Source organism: Neomonachus schauinslandi, chromosome 16, assembly GCF_002201575.2.
Source record: "Neomonachus schauinslandi chromosome 16, ASM220157v2, whole genome shotgun sequence".
Lineage (NCBI taxonomy): Eukaryota > Metazoa > Chordata > Mammalia > Carnivora > Phocidae > Neomonachus > Neomonachus schauinslandi.
Window position 1 is genome coordinate 23,481,319 of NC_058418.1, and position 27,271 is coordinate 23,508,589.

The 27,271-nt window shown below is 39.2% G+C and overlaps 1 protein-coding gene across 1 annotated transcript in view; it reads right to left on the reverse strand.

Moving 5' to 3' along the window:
- NETO2 (neuropilin and tolloid like 2) overlaps window positions 1-19,238 on the reverse strand; it is a 56,637-nt gene extending 37,399 nt beyond the window's left edge. Inside the window, exons 1-6 of the mRNA XM_021705635.2 lie at window positions 19,205-19,238; window positions 18,620-18,864; window positions 12,873-12,879; window positions 8,246-8,302; window positions 4,990-5,130; window positions 4,086-4,334 (exon numbers count right to left, since the gene is read on the reverse strand). Coding sequence (XP_021561310.1) covers window positions 4,086-4,334; window positions 4,990-5,130; window positions 8,246-8,302; window positions 12,873-12,879; window positions 18,620-18,864; window positions 19,205-19,238 — 733 coding nt within the window. The remainder of the gene's footprint in view (window positions 1-4,085; window positions 4,335-4,989; window positions 5,131-8,245; window positions 8,303-12,872; window positions 12,880-18,619; window positions 18,865-19,204) is intronic.
- Window positions 19,239-27,271: the final 8,033 nt, after the last annotated feature.

The following is a 27,271-nucleotide window of genomic DNA, read 5'->3' on the forward strand; positions in this document are numbered from 1 at the left end:
ACACACACACACACACACACACACACACACACACACACACACACACAAGTAGTAGCTAGTAAGTGGTGTTTTCAAAGTGGCAGGGAAAAAATGACCAGGTGATATACAGGATATTCTGTCCGGTGAAGTAGTTCATAGAAGACCAAGAACTAATAGTTCATATCAAAATAACTGATTTCAGTAAATTGGTCAGGTATTTGATTTTTATGAACTAAATCAATTAACTGAAATAATGATACTTTAGTGTCAAAAAGATGTTAAAGACCCTTATATATGAATCAGATCTTTGTAAACTAGTTTGACTATCTGAAAGAAAAAAAGACATCAAAAACAATGCTCTTAATTGAATACTTTTTTTGAGTATTAAAAATCAGGCTTTTTAATACATAAAGATTCTTACTTGAAGAAAAGTAGCTCTTTTTCTATTAGTTCGTGTATCATGAGAGCAACTTTATACAGATTATGGTTAAAATATAGACAGATTATAATAAAACACTTATGATTTCTAGACTATATTAACTTACATTTGCATTTTATAGTACTTCAGAGTTTCTACATACATTATGCTTAGTATCATGCTAATTAGAGCAATATCAGGAAAACTATGTAATATTCTGCCTTGAAGATGAAGAAACTGAATGAGAGAGATTATGATTTTCTTAGGCCATATTTACAATGGCAAAGCCAGGACCAGACTGCAATTCTCCAGACAATTTTTCTTACCCTACCATATTGCCCTTATAATGTGGGTGAGGATTCCACAGTTTTACCACTAAAAAAAGAAAATCAAAATAAATAGGTAGGGCGCCTGGGTGGCTCAGTCGGTTAAGCGACTGCCTTCGGCTCAGGTCATGATCCTGGAGTCCCGGGATCGAGTCCCATATCGGGCTCCTTGCTCAGCAGGGGGTCTGCTTCTCCCTCTGACCCTCGCCCCTCTCATGTGCTCTCTCTCTCTCATTCTCTCTCTCAAATAAATAAAATCTTAAAATAAAATAAATAAATAGGTAATGCATAATTGGCTAATTATGGCTGTGTCTAGTTATTTCAAGTCATACTTATAAAATAAATTTTGTCTAGGGATCAGTAAATCTAGAAGAAGACTACTACTACTAATGAGAAGATAGTATATTTTAAAGATTTTAGTTATTTATTTTAGAGAGAGAGAGTGAGTGCACACATGTGTGCCTGAGGCAGGCAGGTGGAGGGAACAGAGGGAGAGAGAACCTGAAGCCGACTCCATGCTGAGCGTGGAGACCCGTGTGGGGCTGGATCTCACAATCTAGATCATGACCTGAGCAGGAATCAAAGAGTCGGACACTTAACTGACTGAGCCACCCAGGAGCCCCAAGAAATTAGTATATTTTAAATTAAATTCTCTAAATTTCTGGTGCTATCTGTTGAGAATAGAGGACTCTTAATGGATTGCTACTTCCTGGAAGTAACTGCAACAATTCTGGAAATTTTAATGCAATGACAACATTCTAGAACTATAGTCTACACACGAAGGAATTCTGATTCATTGGCAGGTAGCTCCTATGACTTTACTCCACTGCTGTTTAATTAAATATGTCTTTGACATTTCTCTACAAAAGAGCTGAAATGTTGTCCCCTTTCGGCAAGGTTGGATTTAGTTTATTAAGTTAAAAGAGGCAAGTCTCTGTGATGTATTCTTAATTAAGCTAAAAAATTCCCCCCTACTTTTTAAAATATGATAACTATGCAGAAAGTATCTGGAATTAAAAACAATTTTAACAAGAATTGAACATCCAGTTAAATACAATAAACTGTGTATTGAAATAGGTTTTGCAGGCTATTTAAAGATTCTGAGATATTTTAAATTAGCAATTTTTTCATTCTGGCAATTTGGTGTATATAGGTCCTATTTGAACTTTCAAATTAAGTTTTTTGGTAACTCTAATTTTTAAAAATTTATTTTTATTGTAGTAAAAAATATATATGACATATATATATACAACCACTATCCACTTAAGCAAAAATTAAAAACAAATTTTACTATGATTCAGCAATTGTGCTCCTTGGTATTTATGCAAATGAGTGAAAAAGTTGTCCACGAAAAAACCTGCATATGGATGGTTATAGCAAGTTTATCTGTAATTGCTAAAACTTGGGAGCAACCAAGATACCCTTCAATAGAATGGATATACTACTGTACATACAACGAAATATTATTCAATATTAAAAAGAAATGAGCTGTCATACCATGAAACAACACAGAGGAAACTTAAGTACATATTACTATGTCAAAGAAGCCCGTCTAGAAAGGCTACATATTGTATGATTTCAACAATATGACGTTCTGGAAAGGGCAAAACTACAGAGACAGCAAGATCTTGCCTGCCAAGAGTTAGGGATGAAGAGGCAGAGTCCAGAGGATTTTTAGGGTAGTGGAAATACTTGATATGATATTGTAATGGTGGACAAGTCATCCCACATTTGTCCAAACACACAGAACACACAACACCAACATTGAACCCTATGTAAACTATGGATTTTGGGGGATGATGTGTCAGTGTGGGTTCATCAACTGTAACAAATGTACCAAATGATTTTGGAAGGCAGCTGTGTTAGTGCAGGGCTGGAGATATATGGTAACTCTGTACTTTCTGCTTAGTTTTGCTGGGAACCTAAAACTGTTCTAAAAAATAAAGTCTATTAGATAAACTTTACTTTCTGAAATGTTATCCTTTTGGCATTGAGAACATAAATACTGAAACAACACTTAAAAATTCCCATGTTTGTTAAAAAAAAAAAAGAAGAAGAAAAAAAAATTCCCATGTTTACTGACAAGAAAAAAAAGTTGATTATGTTGTTCAGGCAAAAAAGCAGGTAATATAGATGTATACCATCAGTTATGTAAAACAAAATCAAAAGATACAGAAAAACATCTGAAGGGATACACACCAAATTGTTAACAGTGGTTTTTTATATATAGGATGGTAAGATGATGGATATTTTCTTTTCATTTGGATTTTTTTTAATTAATAAATTTCTTACATGAAAACAAATAAAAGCAAAGAAATGACATAATTGGTACACTAAGTTATTTTTTCATCTTGTTAGTCTACAAGTTGTTTGACGACAGGAGCAATAACATTAGGGATATGCACTCTCCGGTTTTACACCAGAGAGTATTGCAGGTCTCAAAGTGTTCACAGATACAGGGCAGGGTAAGACAGAGTGGGCTGAATGGAGACCCTAATCCAAATCTCAGAACCTGTATTACTTTATGTGGTTTAAAAAAAAAAAAAGAGTGACAATTACATTACAAAACAAAAGATGGGATTAGTTAAGGATTCTGAAAGGGGAATGTGAAGATGGAGGCAGGGACTGGAGTGATGTGGCCACAAATCCAGGAATTCTGGGGAAGCCCCCAGGAGTTAGAAGAGGTGAGCAATGGATTCTCCCCTAGAGTTCCCAGAAGAAATGTGGTCCTGCTGGGTTTTCTGCCCTCCAGAGCTCCGAGAGAATAAATTTCTATTGTTTTCAGCTGCTAAATTTTTGGTTCATTAAAGCAGCCTTAGGAAAGTAATACATCAGGTATTCCCATTTTACCAATAGCAACCCTCAGGTGCAATTGTGATGAATAGTCTTATAGCTATCGGGTAACAGAGAACGGATTCGAACCCAGATCTTTTGCCTCCAAGTGCAGAGCAGTACTTTTTCTATTGCTCAATATTTTCTATAGCTTACTTATTCAAATGAGTGGTAATTCAAGCATTCCAATGGAAAAAACCTGCCAAAATAATTTTGGTAAGGATTATGAAAATAAGACAATTTGCTAAATTATCTTTTAAAATATATTTATCTTGATGTTTTTAAACCCTGCTATACATTATAAAACATAAAGAAATCTAAGAAAAATGGGATGCCATCTATGAAATGCTTCAAAATTCAAGTGATACCGTTCTATTTCCAATTTTTGGTTTTATTTATTCACGAAGTGATTTCCCTTTGGCCTTGCTAATTTCTTTAAAACCTTGATTTAATTTGACTAAATTCTCTTTTCTAGACATAAGATTCTAAAACCAGAGTGAGATCCAGTGAAAAAAAGACAACTTCATTACCTGGAATAAATGAATATTTTGCTCGAAATCCCAGTCCTTCAAGTTCTTCATCAGAACTAAACTTAATCCACATGAATCTCCCTGTTGATCTAATGAGTGGAGGGCTTTTCACACCACAGTAACGATCTATAAGTGGAGAGAAACCAAATGGCCCATCTCGAACCTCCAAGTGGTCAAACCGACATTCAAATGATGGTTCTATATAATAATGTTCATCAAAGGTCAGCTCTATTCTTTGACGTGGAGCAGCTAGAAAATAAAAGCAAGTAAATGAGGGCAACACAAAGAAAAGCATAAATGTCCTGACACAAGTAGGGAAAGTAAAACAACTGCTCTGTTACTGTTTCACAGATGAGAATCATGAGGACTATTACATATAAACTTCAGAATTAATGTTATATTATATACCAATAATAACAATGTTGCTCTGCAGAACTACAGTGATCTTTCCCTTTGGAATATGCTGTTTATTAAATTAGTTAAATGTACTTAATTAATTAAAATTAGACTAGAAAAGCTAATGCTTAGTTCATGAGATACAATGAATAGAAAAACAGAAGAAATGACAAGAACTAATGTAACTATGGACATAAATCTGCATAAAGCATGATAAGAGATGCCATAAGTTTGAGTTTGTTTGTTTCTTTCAAGTTTCTTATTAGAGAAATTTCTCATCTATACTGACGCATCTGGTTGAATTATATTTTAGGAGATGCAAAATTCCTAGAAAATTTCAACTATTATTTTGTTAATGTGTTCAATATTCAGTATAATTACTAGAGTTTAATTCAAATACATGTTTAAATTTTGTTCAAACTGGCTTAAACTGGGCATCTTACCAATGTACTTAGTTTTATAATAAAGTTAAAATTCATCCATTAAAAGACAGAAATTGGTCAAATACCTTCCAAAATGTAGATACACTCCTTGTTTGGTGGATAGGAGTCAGGATAATTTGGTGAAGCAAAATGACCTCCATTGCTGGTTCGAACCCAAATGCCACACTGGGTTGCAGGAATATGCTTGATTCCAATATTTTGTCCATCTTAGGGAAAAATGGCATTTAAAACATGAATTACAGCAGAAGAGAACAGCATTCTTCTCTTTTCCCCATAATTTAGCCAAACAATTGCCCACTCTAGGGCACACAGATAGTGTATATAATTTTGCAAGAACCACGGCCAAGTTTAGTGCAACAAACTGAATACAGCAGAAGTGAGAGAAAGGTAAAATTGTATGCTGTGCTGGTGGGAAGAACTTGCTGCTAGAGGACAAGTTTGCCCTGTAGGCGAGCAGGGAAATAAAATGCTTAGATTTTACAAGGGCAAAACCATGTGGGAGAATCTGATAAGTCAGTGCAACTCTATAAAATTCAGTTCTGACATAAAAATAAAAGGATCCCAGGGGTTTATCTCTGGTATGGTACCTCTATATTTAGTTTAACACAAAAGCCAAATATGATCCAAAGATTACAAAGGATTTTAGTTAAAGACTGTAGATTGAACACATGCATTTAGTTCTCTCTCCTTAAACTCCAAGAGTTCTGGATTTTTTAAGGGCAAAAATAAACACCTAAAGAGGCACAAAGAGGTAGATGCAATCACAACAACTAGCAGTACTTGGTGAGCAGGAGAGGGCATGACAGGTGGTGGTGAAATTGTCCTTTCTAAAAACATGAGGCCTGGGTAAGAGTTATTTAGAATCAATCTGATTTCTTTTTACTTCCTTTTCTTTTTCTTTTTTTTTTTTTAAAATCAATTTTTTTTTTTTTTTTTTTTTTAAGATTTTATTATTTATTTGCGAGAGAGAGAATGAGAGACAGAGAGCATGAGAGGGAGGAGGGTCAGAGGGAGAAGCAGACTCCCTGCTGAGCAGGGAGCCTGACGTGGGACTCGATCCCGGGACTCCCTCCGGGATCATGACCTGAGCCGAAGGCAGTCGCTTAACCAACTGAGCCACCCAGGCGCCCCTCATTCTGATTTCTAATACCCTCCCCTGCTCTACAAATCTAGGTAGCTGCTGCTGTCACCACATCGGAAAATGAGGTGATTCCTTTGCAGAAGATAAAGCAAGGTTCCTGGACTAGGAGACACCGGGCACAGCTGAGGGTGACCAACCCGTAACAAGGAGACTAGGGAATGGGAACACAGTGAATGGCATTCCTGGCCTCTTCCCCCACTCAACTCCTTTAAAAGCCTCTAGGTAAGATGCAGAACGTCTAAGCAGGACATGTAAAGCTTCCTGTCTGGGGGCTCTCAACAGTCCAGAGGAGAGTGGCAGCAGTGCGGACTCAGGAATTCCCCAGTGCTGGGTCACAGGAAACAAGTCCTTCCACACCTGCAGACAGCTAATCATCAGATTTCAGTGCTCCACTCATAAGTAACAGTAGACAGTCAAGGAGCACCAGATATTTGAGGAAAGCCTCTAATATGAACAATGAATAAAAAACAAGAAGAAAGCAAATCTGAGGAAACAAAGATAAAAAAAAAAAACCAAAAAATTAAAACAAAACTGTCATTTAATCCCCTTAGAGAAAAAGAGTGTATCTATAAAACACGAACAAGGATACTTTAAGAATATTCAGAAAACAAAAATTTTCTAAAAACAGAAGAAATGAAAAATTAGTAGAAATTTTAAAGCAGAAGACTGCAAAGTGTAGCTCTGGCCAAATCCGACCTGTGGCCTCTTACTGTAATGGAAGTTGACAATGGAACAAGTCCACGTCCATTCTTGTGCCTGTGGCCCACAGCTGCTCTCACGGTACAACAGCAAAAGTGAGTCATTGCTCCCGAGACTGTCAGGCCCGCAAAATCTTAACTATGTACTGTCTGGCCCTTTACAGAAAAAGTTTTCCCATTCCTGGTTTAGATGGTAGAGTTGGGGAAGTCTCAATAGAGACTGAGAAGAAAGCAGAGTAGAAAGACAGATGGAAAATAGAAAAACAACCACCACAAATATATCCCATAACCAAACAGAAGTTTTTAAAGGATAAAACAGAAAAAAACAGAGAAAAGGGAATTTAAAAACTTAAACAAGGAAAAAGGGAAATAAAAATTTCCTAAACTGAAGGACAAAATTTTCATATGGAAAAAGCTCTGTGAGTGACTTAAATTCTGAGAACAGATGTGACCAGAATTACATATGACAGAACTACGCCAAACAGGTGGTACAGAAGGAAAGTAAGAGAACACTGGTATAGAGTCAGGGGCAGAAAGTAGCATGGAAGAGCTAAATTTTCATCTTCCATGGTGGGAAATCATTATCTAATATGTAAAACTGAAATATTAAGAAGTAACAGTATAACATTATTTAGAAATACGCAGGGAAATACCAAAAGATTCAGCTAAAATTCTGGTTATCTTTATGGAGAAGGAAGTAGAGTAGCAGAGGATGGAAAACTACTTTTTCATAATTAACTTTTTAGAATGCTTTGATTTTTGTCATGTGTATGTATAACTTAGATGAAAATAAAAAGTAAATCAGTAAATGTTCTAAACTCTGACATGAAAATCTGGTTCGAAAAGCACATTAGCTTATCTTCTTTTTTTTTTTTTTTTTTTTTTTTTTTTTTTTTTTTTTAAAGATTTTATTTATTTATTTGAGAGAGAGAGCTCATGAGAGGGGGGAGGGTCAGAGGGAGAAGCAGACTCCCTGCTGAGCAGGGAGCCCGATGCGGGACTCGATCCCGGGACTCCAGGATCATGACCTGAGCCGAAGGCAGTCGCTTAACCAACCGAGCCACCCAGGCGCCCCGCTTATCTTCTTTCATAAACAAGGACAATCAGAACAGGTCCACAGGGCTTTGAATAAGATACTGACGGAAATATTTTATTTGTCTACATTGAAAAAAGGGATTTTTATTTCTGCTGAGTGATAAAGCATGAATCTCATTTAATTTTTGGACATAATCCACAGAGTGCTAGGAGCTACTAGTGATGCCCATTTAAAAAATTTATCAGGGCAAGACTTTGACAATTTACTCTAGTTAACTGCAGCTGAACTCAGTAAAATTGAGACTGATAGGTTGACAGAATGCCTTAGGTCACTGGATCGCCCCAGAGGGATTACGGAAATAGTATTCAAAAGTTGCAATCCTTTCCAATAAGCCATCCCACTCACTGTCCTGAGTATGTGATAAGTGATCACTTTAAGTACTTTACCTTGGGTCTTTTGGGCCACAGCAATCCCTTCGACTACAAGTATTGTTATTAACAACACTAGGGAAATAATAGAAAAGAAAAGTTAAAAAATTGAATCTATATTACATTTTACTAAATCTATAAGGAAAATCAGATGATAAAAAAGATTAATTAAGGCTGCTATTTCTTACTAACATTCACTCTCAAGATTTTTAAGGGTTAAATGTCATGTTCTGATTTACTATTTGACACTTAAGACAACCCAAGAAAAAACACAATTGATACTGTACTCATTCATACAAGCACTAACAGTATATGGCATTTAAAGCAATTTATGATAGATTAAAAACACGCAACAAACTTTGTTGACCTCAATTATGCTATATTTACTGTACTCCAACTCAAAGAGTTTACATGCATTATATGGCTAGCTCTATAATGTATTATGCCAGTAAAAGTTCAATTAGCTTATCTGACTGTGAGAGCATTTACAACAAAAACAGAAGTAAGGGGGCAGCAGTCTCCCAGAAATCAACTCGTTTTATAGCTGTGCAGTACTTGCGGTCCTGCGTGGACAGTTACAAAAGCCAGCATATTTAGAAATGAAGCTTTCCCCCCCCACAAGCTGAACATTTCTGAGACCCAGCCAATAACATACTGAATTGTTTTGTGTATGTACGTATTTTGATGATTCTTTTAAACATTTTTATGAATGGTACAGACATCTTTCACTCTCCCTTTCAATGGAAATCACAGTGTGAACTGGAGTTTTTATTATTCATTCAGTCAATAAGCACTGACAGAGTACCTACTGTACCAAAGGATAGCAGGCACCAAGGAAACACAGATGTTGGGTGGGGGGGGAATACAGCAAAACAGTTAAGAGTATGGACTTCACAAGTTAGGTGGATCCAGGCTGGAGTTCGAGTTTTGCTGTGTACCAGCCGTGAGGCCTTTTTACCTATCAGTTTACTTAACTGTAAAATGAGGATATTGTCCCAGTAGCACCAACCTCATAAGGCTGTTGAGAAGATTAAATGAGATGATGATGCACACAGTACTTGTTATATGCTAGGCATTCTCTAAATAAATGATAGCAAACTACTATCCTTAAGGAGTCAATCTACTGTCAAAAAGAATTTACAATACAAGGTGAACAGAAGTTTAACAGGAGTTATACAGAAAGCATAACGGAAGCAGACAGGAACCTTTCATTCTGCTGGGGGTTAAGAGGAATAGAGTGAGGAAAATTGCAGAAGAGAAGGTATATTCTATTTGAATGTTATGGGACTTCTACACAGGATACTGAGAAAGAAACAGCTTAGACAAAAATATGGAGGAGCACGATCTGCGGAGGGTTAGCGAACTCTGAGTACCACAGTAGGGTCAGTACAAGGAGGGGAATAGTGGTGTATCAGGTGAGAAACAGAATGAGGTCTGATTGTAAAAAGTCTTGACTGTCATGCTAAAGAGTTTGGACTTTTGACTATAATGAGATATCATTTTCAGTTATTATTGTTTAAAATTTTATCTATCTATATTATGGGGGGGAGGGGCAGAGGGAGAGGGAAAGAGAGACTCTTAAGAAGGCTCCACGCTTTTAAACAACCCTGAGATCATGACCTGAGCTGAAACCAAGAGTTGGATGCCTAACCAACTGAGCCACCCAGGCACCCCTCATTTTGGGTTTTTAAATTAGAGAATGATACTATCATATCTGTGTTTTAGATCAATAATCCTGATGGTTTCATGGAGTCTAAACTTTCAAAGAGAAGAGAGAAAGCCATTCAGGAAGCAAAGCAGTGGTACTGGAAATGGAAAGGAGAGATTTATAACATGATTCAGATGTAGAGTTACTGCAAATGGTGATTTATAGGATGAAAGCAGTGAGAGAAATGTGGGCATTGAAGAGGTTGCTAGTTAAGTGACTGGTAGATAATCATACCATTGTTCAAGCAATAGCATATACTGAGTATTTACTCTCCAAGTCACCAATGTAAAAAGATAATTCTTGCCATTCAGTTGTTTACATTTTACAATCTAGTCACCGACATCTTCATCTTTAGCTTCCTGTATCCTTGCTGAGCTTTGTTTCCTCTGTCTTCTCTCTACACCTTTCACTTCCCCTTCCCTTTCCCTGGTTGCTAGTAGTGTTGAAGACCTCACGTTATATAGGAACCATTCCCCCTTCAAACCCTTCACAACTTTGCACTGGATCAGAGTTTGAGGAATGGAGAAGTGAAACATCTTTTGTTTTTTTTTAAAAAACAAAACAATATTTATGATCAAAAAGAAAAACCTAGAGTAATATTAGGTATCTGACAATTCAGCAAGTAACACATCCATTTGTATCAATTTATCTTGTTAGAGGACACTATTTCCCAAGGCATATCACTCAGATGATACACAACTGATCAAAATTTTGTGCTCAGTATACCTTTCCTCCTGAATCACAGGCAAAACAATTTACTAGTTTTCACATTTATAATTCACAGTATGTAAGTAACACAAAGCCAGGCAGACAGGGCAAGTAACAAACCAACAAACTGAAACCAGGAGAAAAACAGTAAAACTATAGCAAAAGGATGAACAGTGCCAGTAAAATTACATAATGATCAATAAAATTTGTCTATATAAAATATCTGACAAGAAATTTACACAGAGTGTGCAACTATGGTAGATCATTTTAAAAATCAACCTATTATTCTTTTCTATTTAGAGGGTGCTCACAATTTTCTTTTCCCCCAAATTTAAAAAAACTATTCACAAATCAAATGAGCTGTGCTACTGAATATAAAAATCTTATATAAAGAATAGGGTGAATCTGCACAACAATCAGGGATAAAAATATTTAGTAATACATTTGTGACTATTAATCATTCTAAATTCTATATCATAATAAACATAGCTTCCTTCTAGTTGTATAATAGGATCTTTGCAAATTGCTTGTTATAACCAGGCTCAGATATTAAAACAAACTCCATTAATGCCAAACACTGTAATTATTTAGTGCATGAAGCAGTGCTGTGGTGCTTTGTTCTGTCTTTGGTTCCAACCACGTGCCACTATTCCCTTCCTCCTCTTACCAAAAGGATCAATAATTTGTCAAATCCAGAAATACCACACATTTTGAATTCAAAGATAATGTACCCAAGAAGGCACTAATTCTTTAAGGTAGAAATCCATGCCAAAACAAAAATTCTAAACTCCTTAACCATACTGTTTAGTTATATAGAGAACTGCTTGTGATTTGATGCTTAAAAAAGGAGTGCCCACCATTTATGCCCATATATCTGGTTCTGGAGTTTAGTTGAGGCCTCGTAATAATGTGTGTACAACCTGGGTGGCTCAGTTGCAAGCGATGACTCTTGATTTTGGCTCAGGTCATGATCTCAGGGTCGTGAGATTGAGCCTGGCCATGAGCCCGTCTGGAGCCCTGTTGGGCTCCATGCTGGATTCTCTCTCTCCCACCCCCTCTGTCCCCCCCCACCCCCCCCGCCCTCTCTTAAAAAAAATTTTTTTTTAATGAAGATTTACATGATAAAGACAGATGCTGTTCAAGGTGCTATATACAAGTCCTCAATGCTACTCCTTTTACCCTGAAACACTGTCATATTAGCTCTATGAAGAGTCTTCTCCCCAGGCCTTCTAGTTTAAAGGCCTTACCTTCCACTGTAAAAATCAAGATCAAATTTATTCTTTCTACTGTTAATAGTGGAAATTCTGGCCAATGCAATAAATACTGGAAAGGAGACAAAATTATTATTTATAGATAATGTTACTTAAAACCTAGAAGTCCCAAGATAATTACTTGGAAAACTATTATACCTATTAAGAGAAAAAAGACTAAAATAAATTAAACAAGTAAATAAATTTAAGACAATGGAGAAACAATACGTTTTGGATAATAAAACAACATACAGGTAACAATTCTTCCCAATAAGTCATATATTTAATTATATTTTAATCAAAATCTTAGTTTTTTGGGGGACTAAAAATGTTGCTGATGCTCATCTTCAAGACTTTTTAATTTTTTAAATTTATTTTAATTTTTTTAAAAGAGGATTTTATTTATTTATTTGACAAAGAGAGAGAGACAGCAAGAGCAGGGACACAAGCAGGGGGAGTGGGAGAGGAAGAAACAGGCTTCCCTTGGAGCAGGGAGCCTGATGCGGGGCTCGATCCCAGGACCCCAGGATCATGACCTGAGCCGAAGGCAGACGCTTAATGACTGAGCCACCCAGGCGCCCCTTGAAGACTTTTTTATATTGGCCAAGGGAAATTAAAAAATAAAAAGACATAAAATACATAAAAACAATACATACTTATTGTAAAGCTACAGTAATTCAAAATGTAGCAATGGTATAGAAAGAAATAGGTGATCTGTCAACAAACATATCTAGCCCCCACTGTATTACAGGCAGTGGGGTCAGTCCTTGAGGCTACAGCAATGAACCAAGCAGCCTTGGTCCTTATTCCCAAGGAGCTTAAAGATAAGATTGAAGAAAAGAAAAAGCTCAAGAAATAGACATAGATAGTCCAGAATTTATTTTATGTATGGTATCTGAAACTCTCAGTGAAAGGATAGGTTTAATAAATGATTCTGGGATAACTCGATAATTATTTGGGAAAAAAAGCAGATCCCTACCTTCAAGCTAAATAGAAAAATAAATACCAGATTGAACAAACAAAAAGGTGAATTATGTAGGTACCCTTTTGGGTGGAGAACACCTTCACTTACTAAAGACAAACAAATAAAAACTACAAATAACTGAGAAAAAAAGATTATGCCATCAGAAAAATGTGCCAAAACCCAAAACAATACAAAAATTTAGCCTAAAATTAAAAAAATGCAGATTCTACTGTTGGTCAGGATATAGGAAACTGACATACACTGTCACTGGATTGCAAACTGGCATAACTTTTTGGAGGTTAGTCTGGTAATCTGTATCAGGGTTTAAAAATGCACAAATTCCACCCAGCAAGTCTACTTCTAGGTGGGAGAATGGAATCAACCACTGGGACAGTAGTGTGCACCACAATCACTCGGAGAGCTTATTAAAACACAGATTTTGGTGGGCAGGGGTTACTTCCAGAGATTTTGACCTAGTAGGTCTGGGGTGGGGCTTGAGAACTTGCAATTTTAATAAGTTCCCTAGTGATGCTAAAGCTGCTGGTCCTGGGACCATGCTTTGCAGGCCAACCACTGCAATAAGAGGATGATAGTATACTGCAAGAAATGGAAAGAGGATGCCCGTTTTCTCTATTGGTGATGGCAGGGGCAAGGCTGGGCCAAGATGAATGAGGCAGGGTAGAGGGCCAGCAAAAAAGGAGTTGACGAGTTGGTTTTGGAAATATTGGTGAATGCTCTGGTACCTATTCCCATACTGTTTCTATAAATATTTGTTTCTGAACATCTGCACTTGCCATGTATCTCCCTTTGCTTCCACAAATTCCCTCTGCACTGTTTAAAACCTGCTTTTTCCAGGAACTTTCAAAATTAATTTTATTTGACAGCATTCAGATTTTTCACTTCTCTATTAACAGTTCTCTATCTCTGGTTTTGTTTCTTTTACTTATTTTTTTACACAACCAGTTTACACAAGATAGAATAGATTTCTGGCAAGTATACAAACTGTGGAGGTAAGTAGTTAAGGGCTAGAGTGAAGGCTATCATTACAAGGGACCTAAGCTCCTTCTATCTCATTGTTCAATTGTATATGACTTTCCTTCCAAGTCCATCTTATGGTCCAACATGGATGCTGGAGTGCCAGCCATTCTATTTTCATTACAGCTACCATGCCTGTGTTAAGAGCCAGCCAGAATGAAGAAATAATAATAGGACATTCCTCCTTCTTTTAAAAGCATTTACCTAGAATCTACAATGATCTCAAAATAAAAATTTTAACTGAACAAAAAAACACCATCACTTTCCCAAAGTTGCACACACATCTAATTGGCCAGACTCACTTAGTCACATGACCACACCTAACCCTAAGGAAAGCTGTAAAATCTAGTCTTTCTGTTGGGTGGTTACGGGCTTAATTAAAATTCAGAGAATTACTAAAGTATAAAATGGATATTGGGAGACAACTGGCTATTTCTGCCATGTCCCCTACAGTCTATAGCAGCCAGTGATCCCTTCAAGACATAAACCAGATCATATCACAGCCTTTCATAAAATCTTCCAATACAGTCCCATTACATTGAGAGTAAATCCATACTCCCTACTCTGACTTCAGAGGTCCTATGTGATTTAGCATCTAACCACTTCCCTGACCTCCCGATTGCTACTTATCGCTATATAGGCCTTCTTCCCCATTACTTCAATATACCAAGCTACTTCTTGCCCTAGGGACTAGCTTATTCCTTTTGCCTAGAATCTCTCTGCATGGCTGGTTCCTTCCTGTCATTCAGGTCTTGTGAAGACTTTCTGACTTCTAAAGAAGCTCTACATTTTCTCCTTCATCCTGTTTTATTATATAAATATTTTAATTATTATTTATATCACTTGATATTTTGCTTATTATTTGTCAGTTCCTACTAGAAAGAGAAGCCTTGTCTGATTCACGGATGCATCCCTAGTGACTAAAAGATTGCCTAGCCCACGACAGCATTCAATAAAAATTAGATGAATACCTGAAATGACTAAGCATGATCCTGATTACGTCCTTTTTGTAACTATAACATACAGTGCGGAGTCCTGCATCAACAAATGAGAAGCACACATCTTGGTTAACAGTAGTCACACAAATGACCCAGCTTCTTTTATCAAGCATAAATCAAGGGACAGGAAAAGAACTGATTTTTTTTCTTTTCTTTTCAGATACCCAGCCACTAAGCTTACTTTTCTCAAGCTGGCTCAATTTACCTCTGTTAGTAATTAAAGGTGCCTCTTTCCAATAAGCCCTCCTGTTTTAAGCACCAAAGCGGTAAATGAAAGGTTTGTAGAATCTATCACGAGATGCCAGATGTAACAAAGGCCTAACTCGTCTCCTTGCTCTTTACTATCTTCGATAATGAAAGCAGGATGGAGTTCGATGAGAGTCCAGTAGTACTTGAGGTAGTAGTAACTTGTTTTTGATTAACCATGTTCCACAGAACAGAGTACCCAAATTTAATCAAACTCAATTTTACTTATTAGCTAAGAAAGAAGATGGACTTGGCAAACTTTGGGATCACTCCAACCTACACATGCTAATCACACTGCCAACCACTTTAAGAATGAGTAAATGTAGCAGAAGTGCTTTCTTCCCTGCAGGATGTGACAACCTCCTTGCTGGCCAAGTGCTCCTAAGAGGGCAGTTTTGTATGTTCTCATTTTATAGGAGTCTTCTTTAGATATTCACAGCAACAAATTTTAATGTGACCAGGTCACATTTTAAAGAGTGTTATCTTCTCACCCACTAGTGCTGTAATTTCCAACATATGAGTCCAGGCATATTTAAACAAACATGTTTTAATGTCATTTTGCCTAAGAAGAATTGAACTTTCAGATTACTACACCGCAATTTTGTGAGTGATATAACAAACATGTTAAAAAGTATCAGTTTTGGGGGGCCACTATGATGAGTCTTTGAGAGGGTGAAGTCCCTCACCAATCACAGCAACCCTGCTCTTATTGATTACCTTTGTTTAGTTTTTAAGTATCCCCTCAGAAGGGTTCCTTTTGAGGAAGTTCTCCTGTTAAGGAAAGTTTGCAAACCAATGGACCTTAGGGTTCCCCTTTCCAACTCAAAAACCATAATAACTGGGATTTCATAGTGATTCAGGGACACATTTTCAAACATCAAGAATCACTCTGCAAGGAGCATAAATTTAAAAATGAGACTGGAAAAAAAAAAAAACAAAACAAATCGATAGGAGACTGCTGAATGGGTAGTAACCAAAAACAGAATTTGAGAGTTTAAAACTTTGGATATGAACTTTATTTATAGTTTATCTTTTTTCTAGCTTATTCCAAAAAGGCCTGAAAGTGATTTGAACTTGTTTTGTAATGCACATATGTGTGTATTATAAGGCTGCATCTTTTTTCTACAGGTGAATTTGGTTTCAAAACAGATAAACTGGATTCTAGTTTGAGGATTTACTACAATAAAACCAGTGTTTAGTCACACTTCAATTTTCAGCCTTAAAACATTTCTCCTATTCCTGGGGGAAAAAGTAAAAAAGTTAATTTTTAACAAGACTGTGCTTTAAAACTTCACTATTAAAGGGACAGCTTTCCAGTACCACACATATTTTTGTATAGTTTACTAACTTTTGGATGAGGCATGAGAATGATAGACAGGAGTTAATTTTTGTCAGTCTCAGGTAAGATTTTAAAAATATAGTGCCGAGGGATATTTATGCTGTTACACAACAAATTTTACAGCAGTTTATACAGTTTAAATATAACTGAGTCTAATAAGATTCTCCCAAAGTGTGATGACTGAATAAAACAGTAAAAAAAATGGGTTTATAATACTAATGCAATATTTTCATGTGACTATGATGCTTACTTAACTTTGACAGAAAGTTAAATCAAATTTTATAAGACCCAGAGGGATCATAAACAGTTAAAAGTGAATTATTCAGTTTTAACAACACATGAAAGGTTTAAAAAGCCTAGTAGAGTTATCCTTTTGTTCTCACTGCCGAGAGTAAAACAAAAAGAATCAATGGCATCTTAACGAAAATTACCTTCTACTTAAGATCTCACACACTCATTATGGATGATTTGTTTTAGTAGAAACTGACCATAATACTGCAAATAAGGCTTTTGGTAGGCAATATCTATAATTATGCAAATATTAAATAACTGCTTCTGATAAGAACCTCTTCAGTATTGAAGCAATTCACCTTACAGGATACTTAAGGGCTGCTTTTTCATGCCTTGATGCACACAATGAATGCGAGCACTAGGAAAATCCAGTATTTTTCCAAAAGATAATTTTTTAAAATTAAAAAACACCAAACAATTTCTGTATAGGTAACACACACATTTGGTTAAAAAAATCAAGGGCTACAAATGGGGGTGCAGTGAAATAGAAGTCTTCCCGGACCTCACTCTGATCTCTATCTCCCAGATTCCCTTCTCAGAATCAACTTTTGTTAATTTCTTGAATCTTTCCAGACCAATTCCCCATATTTACAAGCACACACACAAACTTTAGAAGACTTAAAAATAGCTTGTTTCATCTCTAGCAAGCCTACAACAACTTAGTTTGAGCTTTGAAAATACGCTAGCATGTAAAACAAGTGTAGGTTTTAGTGCACACTAAAAAGAAAAGCCAGATACTACATTGTTTCCACTGTTGGCTCTGCCTTCACCACAGAACCCTTTCCTGAAAGGTGCAACAGCTAAATCCTTCACCACAGTGGCCAGAGAGGGCAGTATGTACCAACGACAAAGGCAAAGGCAGAAAAGCTGCAAATCCCTTCAGGATTCAGGAGGACCAGCAATTGTCCTATCCAGCTCAGTTCCCTGAAGTTCCGCGGGTAAAGCTGTGTAACAGGGCTAACTGATTTCTCCTTAGGGGGCTACCCAAACGGACTGTCATGATGTTGATAACCATAGAGCAATCAGGACAATGAAGCAAATTTGGATAATGAGCACTATCAGAAAACCTACTGTGCATATTATGATTTATTTTGGAAGAATAAAACAGTCTTAATTTCCAAGGAATGGCTACATAAATTAGGATTTACAGATAGGAAAACTATACGAAATTAACATCAGAGTTTTAAATTTTAATTTAATGAAGGAATCACTAAGAATTCATGGGGTGATGTGAAATATTCATTAGGTAGAAAGTCCTAAGTTACCTTAGTACCAACTGTACCTGTAAGTATACCGTTAGGTAGACATTTGAAATTAAACTGCTGAAATCTCAATGATGAATTTAGGAAAATCTGGAAGGCAGGCAACTGTCCAGTTAAAATTAAAAGCAAAATTATACTGAATTTTCTAATAAACAAATTATAAAAAAGTGTTAATATGGAATGGGAAAAAAACACCCAACATTTGTCACTGTACAAATACCAGGATACAATGAGCTATATGTGACACTGCTAATACCTTAACTCCTTACCCAATATAAAAAAGAGAGCATTTCATAGCATTAACAACGTACAGCTATTCAGTTTTCAATTTAAATCAGTAGGGGAAAAGGGAAGCCCTTTTTTTTGGTGGTGGTGTTTCCTTTCCTCTGACGACTGAAAAAAGGATTTATTCAGTCCGAGTTTCGGAAGCAACTTTGTATCACAACCTTAATTATCTATGCATATAAATTTCAGTCTAAAATAACACCTCCAGGAAAATGCAAAGCAGCTAGAGCCTGTTTGGGAGCTTTGTGCACTTGGCAAGCCCACTGTTTCAATTCCCGGTACAACAAATCAGAAAGAACCACACACCAGCGGCACGGTATTCCGAGGTCCCGGGAAGCGCCGGGGCGCGGCCGCGAGCAGCGGGCTCCGGGCCGGGCCGGGCCGCGGCGCCCGCAGTGGTGCCGCAGCCTCCGCGGCCGCAGCAGGTGGGACCCGGTCCGGCCCGCAGGCCGTTCCGCCACCCGCCAGCGCGGGGCTTTTCCAGAGCTGCTCCGCGACGCCTCGGCTGGGGCTCTTATTGTTCGAGTGGAATGACTTTCTGTCATGAAATGCTGAAAAAGACCGGCCTGAGCCCCACTTACACGAACCCCACAACTTTGCGAAGCGATGCGCGGAATTGTAAGAGGCGCGAGGACACGGCTCGGAGGGCCCCGCCGGGCCGCTGCTTCCCGTTCTACCGCGCGTTCCCACCAGTGCCCCCCGGAGCCTGCCAGACACGCAGAGGGCTGGGGGAGAGGCGCTTGGAGAGCAAGTCAATCAGGGTGGGCGCCAGAGCTCCGCGGTCCGCGCGGACCAGACAAAGAGGCGCGTCGGGCGCCCGGCGCCGGGGAGGGACGCGAAGACGCCGGCCTCGGCCCGCAGGGGGCGCCGTCCGCGGCCCCCGGCGCTTACCTTTGAGGACCGCGCAGAGCTGCTCCAGGGCCATGTTCCCGAGCGGCCCGGCGCTTCGCGAGGGGCCGAGGCGGCGGCGAGGAGGCGGCGGCGGCGGTGCGGCGCTCACGGCCCGGCGCGGCGGCAGTCCCGCTCGGTCCCCATCGCCGGCCACCAGGCTGCCTCCCCGCGGGGCAGGGCTCAGGTCCTGCAGCCCGCCATGCCAGAGCCCCCCGGCGGGCTCCCGCGCTGCCCGAGCCCCCCGACGGGCGCCGCCTCCTGCTCCGCGGCGCTCTGGCCCATCGACCGCCCCGGAGCCGAGGCGCGCTGGCGCGAGGGACGACACCCGCACGGGCCGCTCTTCCTGCGGCCGCGGCGCGAGCCCCTCTGAAGTGGCGGGCGCGGGCAGCCCAGGCTCATTTAAGCAGGGAGCGCGAGCGCCGCGTGCCGGCCGCGCCGCCTGCGCGCATGTGCCCGCCCCCCGCCCCCGCCCGCGTGCCCCTCGCACCCACCCGGCCAATCGCCGGGCGGGCCCGCCGGCGGCCTCGTGCCCCGGGAGGGCTGTGCGCCCGCGACCGTTGGCCTGAGGGCGGGGCGACGAGGTGCGGGGCGCCGCGGTCTCTACCCCTTCGGCAGCGAACCGCCGCTGCGAGAGGCGGGCGTTGAGGGAGAGTCCGGCCCATCCCCCGCCGCTGCAGGGCGTCCGGGGTGAGCTGGTGCTAGCCCTCGAGGCCTCCGGCCCGGGGGGAGGGGCTGGGGACCCCGCCGCCCACCCCGAACCCCGCAGCCTTTGCCCGCCGGCGCTTCTCCGTACGTCTTCGCAGAAAGACAGGGGGCACCGACCCTTCGGCCTCTTAGGACCTCAGTTCAAGGTCAAAACTCCGCCCAGCTTGCCTCTGCTTGATAACCTGCCTCTGGCAGGGGTTGAGGATCTGGGCAGGGAGCTCAGGGACGGAGGGCGCCTGGGGTTCTCACCTCCCCTTGGCGCCAGGTGAGTTAACCTGACGGCCGTGATGCTCACTAACATTTCCTAAAGGCTTCCTGGGTTGCCGGGCACAGTACCAAATACTTTGCCTATCATACTCTTTTTAGTCCTCAAACCCACCTCATGCCGTAGGTACTGTTACAGGATGGGGATAACGAGGCCAGAAAGGTTAAGTAGTTTGTCCACAGCCACAGAGCGAGGGAGGAAAGCAGGGTTGTGAACCCCGGGAAATCTGCCTCCAGAGAGTGCCCTCTTGTCCACCAAGCCATGCTGATGGGGTCGCTTGACTCTGTTGATAAAAAACAAAAAGCCCAAAAAACAGACCCAAATTGGCAAACTGCATAATATTAATTATCCTGTTTTATTTTCTCCATAGTAATCATCACGCTATCTAGCTCATCTACTTGTTTAATCACCTATATCCCATTTACCCCTACACTGCTAAAATATGAGCTGCTTGTGAGCAGGAGGCTACATTCATAGGGTCACTCAACACATACTTATCGAGTGTTAACTATGTGCAGAAAACAATATGCCAGGGAATTAAGGCTGTGATTAAGGCTCTACCATAATCGAATATTTGTGTATCTGTATCTGACACATAATAGGAACTCCAGAAATACTTGTTAACAAATTATAGTTAAGGACAATGTTAGACAACTGAAAAAACTTCCAGGGATGTCAACCTCTTCTCTCTTTTCTTCTGTCCCTCTATGAAAGGCACAAAAGTAAGTATTCACGAAGTTTGCAAGTGAAAACGTATTTAACACCAATTAATAGCAACATATTTAGCCCTTTATCATGTGCTGTGGGCGGTATAAAAGATGCGTACGTGTTGGTTCCCAAGACAAATCACCTAAAAATCACAATCACTTGTGAGATTGCACACAAGAACCACCTAGTAAATAAAACATTTGAGATCCTTTTCCACAAATATAAAGTGACATATTGGAAGACAAGGACAGTAGTAAGAGTATTAAATGTAAGTCACAGACAATGTGGACAAAAAGAATTAGGAGGAAGGAGCCCTCTCAACTTCCGGAACAGAAGCGGTTCTTAATGCATAGTTGTTGACTGAAGGAAGAATCAGTGCCTGTGATGTCGTTAGAGAATGCTTCATGGAGGAGGTGACCCACAAAGAATGGAAAGGCTATGGATGGCAAATGGAGAGGAGAGAAGGCAGAAGAGCTTTCAAGTCAGGCAAGGAGCAAGGCTTAGTGTTGCATTTGGGGCAAGTTTTGTGTCTGGTAGTGAAGATAGAATATGGTGGGCTTTGATGGTGGAGACGCCTACTTAAATGCTAGGCAGAGGGGTTTGTGCTTGATTCAGGAAGCCAGAGGCATAGTTTTTAATAGTGGAGTGACGGAGCTCTGGAGAAACTAATCTGTCAGTTCAGCTGAGGATATAGTGAAAGGAGGGAGGGGATTAGAGCAACTGTAGTAATTTAAAAAGTATATACACAGGACTGTCATTTGGCCTAGGAGCCCTTACTGGTAGAACTATTTTGATGAAACCTAAAAAGGTTTTTTTTCCTCTAGGATATTGGCTGGGATGTAGATTCCCAAGGAATAGATTGGGAATGCTCAATTTTGGCTCCCTCTTAAGACACCTATCTTTTGGCTGTGTTAGTATAATTGTCTGTAGAAGATTTCTCAAGGAATGTGATAAAGCACAGATCATAGCTGGGACTACTGTGTGGCCATATGTTAACGCAATCAAAAGGAAAGCACTTTGCATATCTCTCAGTTGGAGAGTTCTGTATTTGAATTATTATTTCCCCGCAAGACCACCCTGTAGCACTCAAGTCTGTTCCCAGGTTACCTGCCAGTTCCCAGGTGACTGGGGACTCTGTTTTTGTTGCATTCCACCTGGTCCTTCAAGGCGTAGTTATAGCCTCTCCCAGCTCCTCACAGAATCATTCCTATAGTTTAAATTTGCTTTTCTCCGACCAAATTCCCTGTAGCACTTGAATGGTATGTAGCGTTGACTTACTATGAGAATGAATCATTTAAAAAAATACAGCATTTTATCTCAATGTTTATATACTGAACAGCTTTTTGTTGTCTCTCTTTTCCACTAGAGGTAGGGAGCTCTAACATTTTATTAAATGATAGCCTAGGAAGCCAGGTTGTTATGTGTAGAGATTTTTATAAAGGACTGAATATTTGTTTCCCTTAGAATTCATAAGTTGGGGCGCCTGGGTGGCTCAGTTGTTAAGCGTCTGCCTTCGGCTCAGGTCATGATCCCAGGGTCCTGGGATCGAGTCCCACATCGGGCTCCCTGCTCCACGGGAAGCCTGCTTCTCCCTCTCCCACTCCCCCTGCTTGTGTTCCTACTCTCGCTATGTCTCTCTCTGTCAAATAAATAAATAAAAAATCTTTAAAAAAAAAAAAAAGAATTCATAAGTTGGAGTCCTAACATCTGGGACTGTATTTGGAGATGGGACTTCTAAGGTCAAATGAGGGTGGGGCCCTGATCTGATGGGATTGGTGTTTTTATAAGAAGAAACACCAGATGGGCGCCTGGGTGGCTCAGTCGGTTGAGCGACTGCCTTCGGCTCAGGTCATGATCCCCAGGGTGCTGGGATCGAGTCCCGCATCGGGCTCCCTGCTCTGCGGGGAACCTGCTTCTCCCTCTCCCACTCCCCCTGCTTGTGTTCCCTCTCTCGCTGTGTCTCTCTCTGTCAAATAAATAAATAAAATCTTTAAAAAAAAAAAAAAAGAAACACCAGAGAGAGCGACCCTCTCCTTGACCTTCCAGTACAGAGGAAATGCCCTGGGAGGACATAGTGAAGGTAGCAATCAGCAAGCCAAGAAGAGTTCTCACCAGAAGCCAGATTGGCTGGAGCCTTGATATGGACTTCCAGCCTCCAGAGCTGTGAGAAAATAAATGTTGCTTAAGCCCCCCAGTCTATGACATTTTGTTGTGGAAGCCTGAGCAGATTCATACAGAGCTATGATTAAGGAAGACAGAGGAATTTACACATAACCAAGCTAATGTATGGAAAATCTATTTTGTACTGAAGTAACATAGGGGTCTCACACCGCTTTTCTTACAGTGTGTGGATACAGCAATGATGATGGCAAAATGTAGTGAAAAGCGGTATCATATAGATTTCATTGTTATTATACAACTGTAGAGTTTTTTAGGGAAAGAAAAGAGGAAACAAAAAAATTTTAACTCGTATTCATCTGCTTGGGCTGCCATAACAAAATACCACAGACTGGGGGCCTTAAACAATAGGAACATATTTTCTCATAGTTTTGGAGGCTAGAAGTCCAAGATTAAGGCGTACATAGGATTGGTTTCTGGTGAGACTTCTTTTCCTGGCCTGTAGACTGCAGACTTCTTGCTGTGTCTTCACATGGCCCATCCTCTGTGCACTGCAAACTTCATGTCTGTTCCCCTTAGAAGGACACCACTCAGATTGCATTAAGGTCCCACCCTTATGACCTCATTTGACCTTAATTACATCCTCAAAAGCCCTGTCTCCACATACAGTCACATTGAGGGTTAGAGCTTCAATATATGAATTTAGAGGGTGGGGGACAAAATTCAGCCCCTGTACTCACACACTCATGAACCAAAATTATTCCTGTGTTAATGATTTTGAAGAAGAGCTGCTTCCAGGGAGTCGAAATCAGTTCTTTCAGTAACACTGTCACCTACACTTGTTCCCAAATTTCTGCTTAGTGTAATTCCAAAGCAAGAAAGTTTTTAAGAAATACTGCCTACCACCGGTACTAAAGTATTTCAACTTTATCAGGAAAATTTCTGATCATCCAGGTACTTTCATTTGATTGTGAAAAACTAAGAAAGGTCCTAATGATATTTCTTAGAATAACATTACTAACTTATATGGTATCATTTTCTTTTTCTTTCTTTCTTTTTTTTTGAGGCGGGGAGAGGTAGAGGGAGAGGGAGAGAGTCTTAATCAGGCTCCACACCCAGCGTGGAGCCCAACTCGGAGCTTGATCTCATGACTCTGAAATGATGACCTGAGCCAAAATCAAGAATCAGCACTTAACCCACTGAGACACCCAGAAGCCCTTGGTATCATTTTCTTAAAAGCCAAAATCCCATTTTGAAATCTCTGTTTACTTTATGCTTAAGCCTGTTTACTGCAAGCTGAAATGAATGCTATTTTATTTGTACAACATGAAACCATAATATTAAACTATAAAACTCTTCATATAGTTATTTGGTAATGTTTGCTAGATAAAAGAACTTTCTTAAATGTTCACTTAACGGCTTGATGGACTGAATATTTATGCTGCTCGATATCCTATGCTATTAATGTTAGTGTGATTAGAATGCATATATATTCAACTATATATTGGTGTTATTCAATTTTCATTTTTGTAAGGAAGTTGTATCTAAATTATTGCAATTATTAGCAACAAATCTCAAACTGGGGCGCCTGGGTGGCTCAGTTGTTAAGCATCTGCCTTCAGCCCAGGTCATGATCCCAGGGTCCTGGGATCAAGCCCCGCATCGGGCTCCCTTGCTCAGTGGGAAGCCTGCTTCTCCCTCTCCCACTCCCCCTGCTTGTGTTCCCTCTCTCGCTGTCTCTCTCTCTGTCTAAATAAATAAATAAAATATTAAAAAAAACCAGAAACAAATCTGACTGTTTTTTATGCTGTAGAAATATATAGGATTTGTAATGAAACATATTTCTAGATATGTGATTTACAAAAGGATCTTTGGAAAACTTTTGTAAGATTTTATAAAAATTGTGAAATATACTCAGAAAAGTGTCTAAAACAAACACGTATGTACAGTTTAATTATAAAGCGAAGTGCCATGTAAACACCACCCAGATCAAGAAATAAAACTTCACGTATACCCTGAAGCTCCCCAAGTGCTTGTGCCTGATTATAATCTTCTCCCAATTCCCTAGAGTTTATCACTATTCTTTTATCATTTCCTTCCTTTTGTTTTCTTTTTTTTTCCCTCATGGAACATAACTACTTTTCTCTTTTTTAAAATGAAGTATAGTTGACATACAATATTATATTAGTTTAGGGTGTACAACATAGTGATTTGATAATTGTACACATCACAAAATGTTTACTACGATAAGTGTAGTTACCATCTGTCACCACATGAAGTTCTTACAATCTTACTTATTCCCTCTGCTGTTCTTTTCATCTCGTGACATATTTATTGTGAAACTGGAATTTTGTACCTCTTAATCCCCTTTACCTATTTTGCCCATCCCTTCTGGCAACCACTAATTTGTTCTTCTCTGTATTTATGAATCTATTTATGATTGTTTGCTTAATTTGCATTTCCCAAATTTGAACACCTTTTTATATGTTTATTGGCTACTTGGATTTCCTTTTTTAGTGAATGACCTATTCAAAACTTTTGCCCAATTTTTTACTGGACTGTCTTTTTAAATAATTTTATAGAATTTCTCTATTTTGTATAACTAATCAGTTATATGTGTTGAAATATTTTTTTTCATTTTATGACTTGTCTTTACCCATTTAATAGTGTCTGTGATGAACAGAAGAAGATACTAATTTTAATATGCTCCTATTCATAAAAAATATCCCTTACAGTGTTTTTAGTGATTTGAATAAGAAACACATCCCTATCCCAGGATCATGAAGTTATTTATGTATATTAAATACTAAAAGCTTATAAATTTGCATTTCACATTTAGGTCTGGAATCCATCTTTCTCTTCAGTAATACTACACTGTGTTAATCGTTATAACTTTATATTAAGTTTTGATATCTGACAAGGCAAGTTCTTGTTCTTTCTCAAGATAGTCTTGGCTATTCTTGGCCCTTTGTATTTCCGTATGCATCTTAGAAACAGCTTTTAAGTTTAGCAGCGGCAGCAACAACAAAAATCTGTTGGGATATTGAGTGGAGTTGGGGATGATTTGACATCTTTACAATACTTTGTCATCCTGTCCATAAACATGGTATAGATGTATCTTTATTTAAGACTTCTTATTGTTTCTGAAGAAAGTTTTATAATTGACCCTACAGAGATGTGATACATCTTGTGTTATTCATGGGTAGTTGGCTTTGATGAATTTATAAATGTTACCTGTTTTAAAATCTATTTTGTATCTGATTTGCTCTTACATAAAAATGCAGTTGACTTTAGAAATCACCAAATTGTTCTCCAGAGTGGTCTTCCCACTCTGCATTCCTACCAGGAATATGAGAATCCCAGCTGCTCTAGTTGTTTCTCATCCATGTCAGCACTTAGAGTTGTCACTATTTTTTGTTTTAGCTGTTATAATAGGTGTGTAATGGTATCTTTTCATGATGTTAATACTCATTTACCTAACAGCTAATGGTGTGGGGTATCTTTTCATCAGTTGCTGTTGGTCTGTCTTTTTTAGTGACGTGTCCAAGTACTTGCTCACTGTTAAACTGGGTTGTTTATGTATTGTTGGCTTTTAAGGGTTCTTTATACATTCTGGATACAAGCCCATTGTTGGATATGTGATTTGCAAATATTTTCTTCCCATATGCAGCTTATCTATTCATAGTCTTGAAAGTGGTTTTGGCAAAGAAGATGTCTTTAATTTAGAAGTCAAATTTATCAATATTTTCTTTTATGGATCATACTTTTGGTGTCATTTCTAAGAACTTTTTGCCTAACTCATGAAGATATTCATGAAGTTCATGAAGATATGCCTCTATGTTTTCTTCTAAAAGTCTTATAGTTTTATTTTTTATATTTGTTTATGATCCATTAAAAAAAAGATTTATTTATTTATTTATTTATTGAGAGAGAACGAAAGAGCATGGGGGAGGGGCAGAGGGAGAAGGAGAGAATCTTACGCAGACTCCACCCTTTCACGACCCTGAGATCATGACCTGAGCTGAAACCAAGAGTTGGATGCTTAACCGACTGAGCCACCCAGGTGCCTCAGTTTATGATCCTTTTTTGAGTTAATTTATCATAGAAGGGGTGAGGTTTAGGTCAAGCTCCTTTTTCTTTGCCTATTTTTGGCCAATTGTTCTAAAACTATCTGTTGAAAAGACTGCCTTCCACTGAATCACTTTTAACTTTTGTCAAAGATCAAATAGCTATATTTGGGTAGGTTTCTTTCTCGACCCTCTATTTTGTTC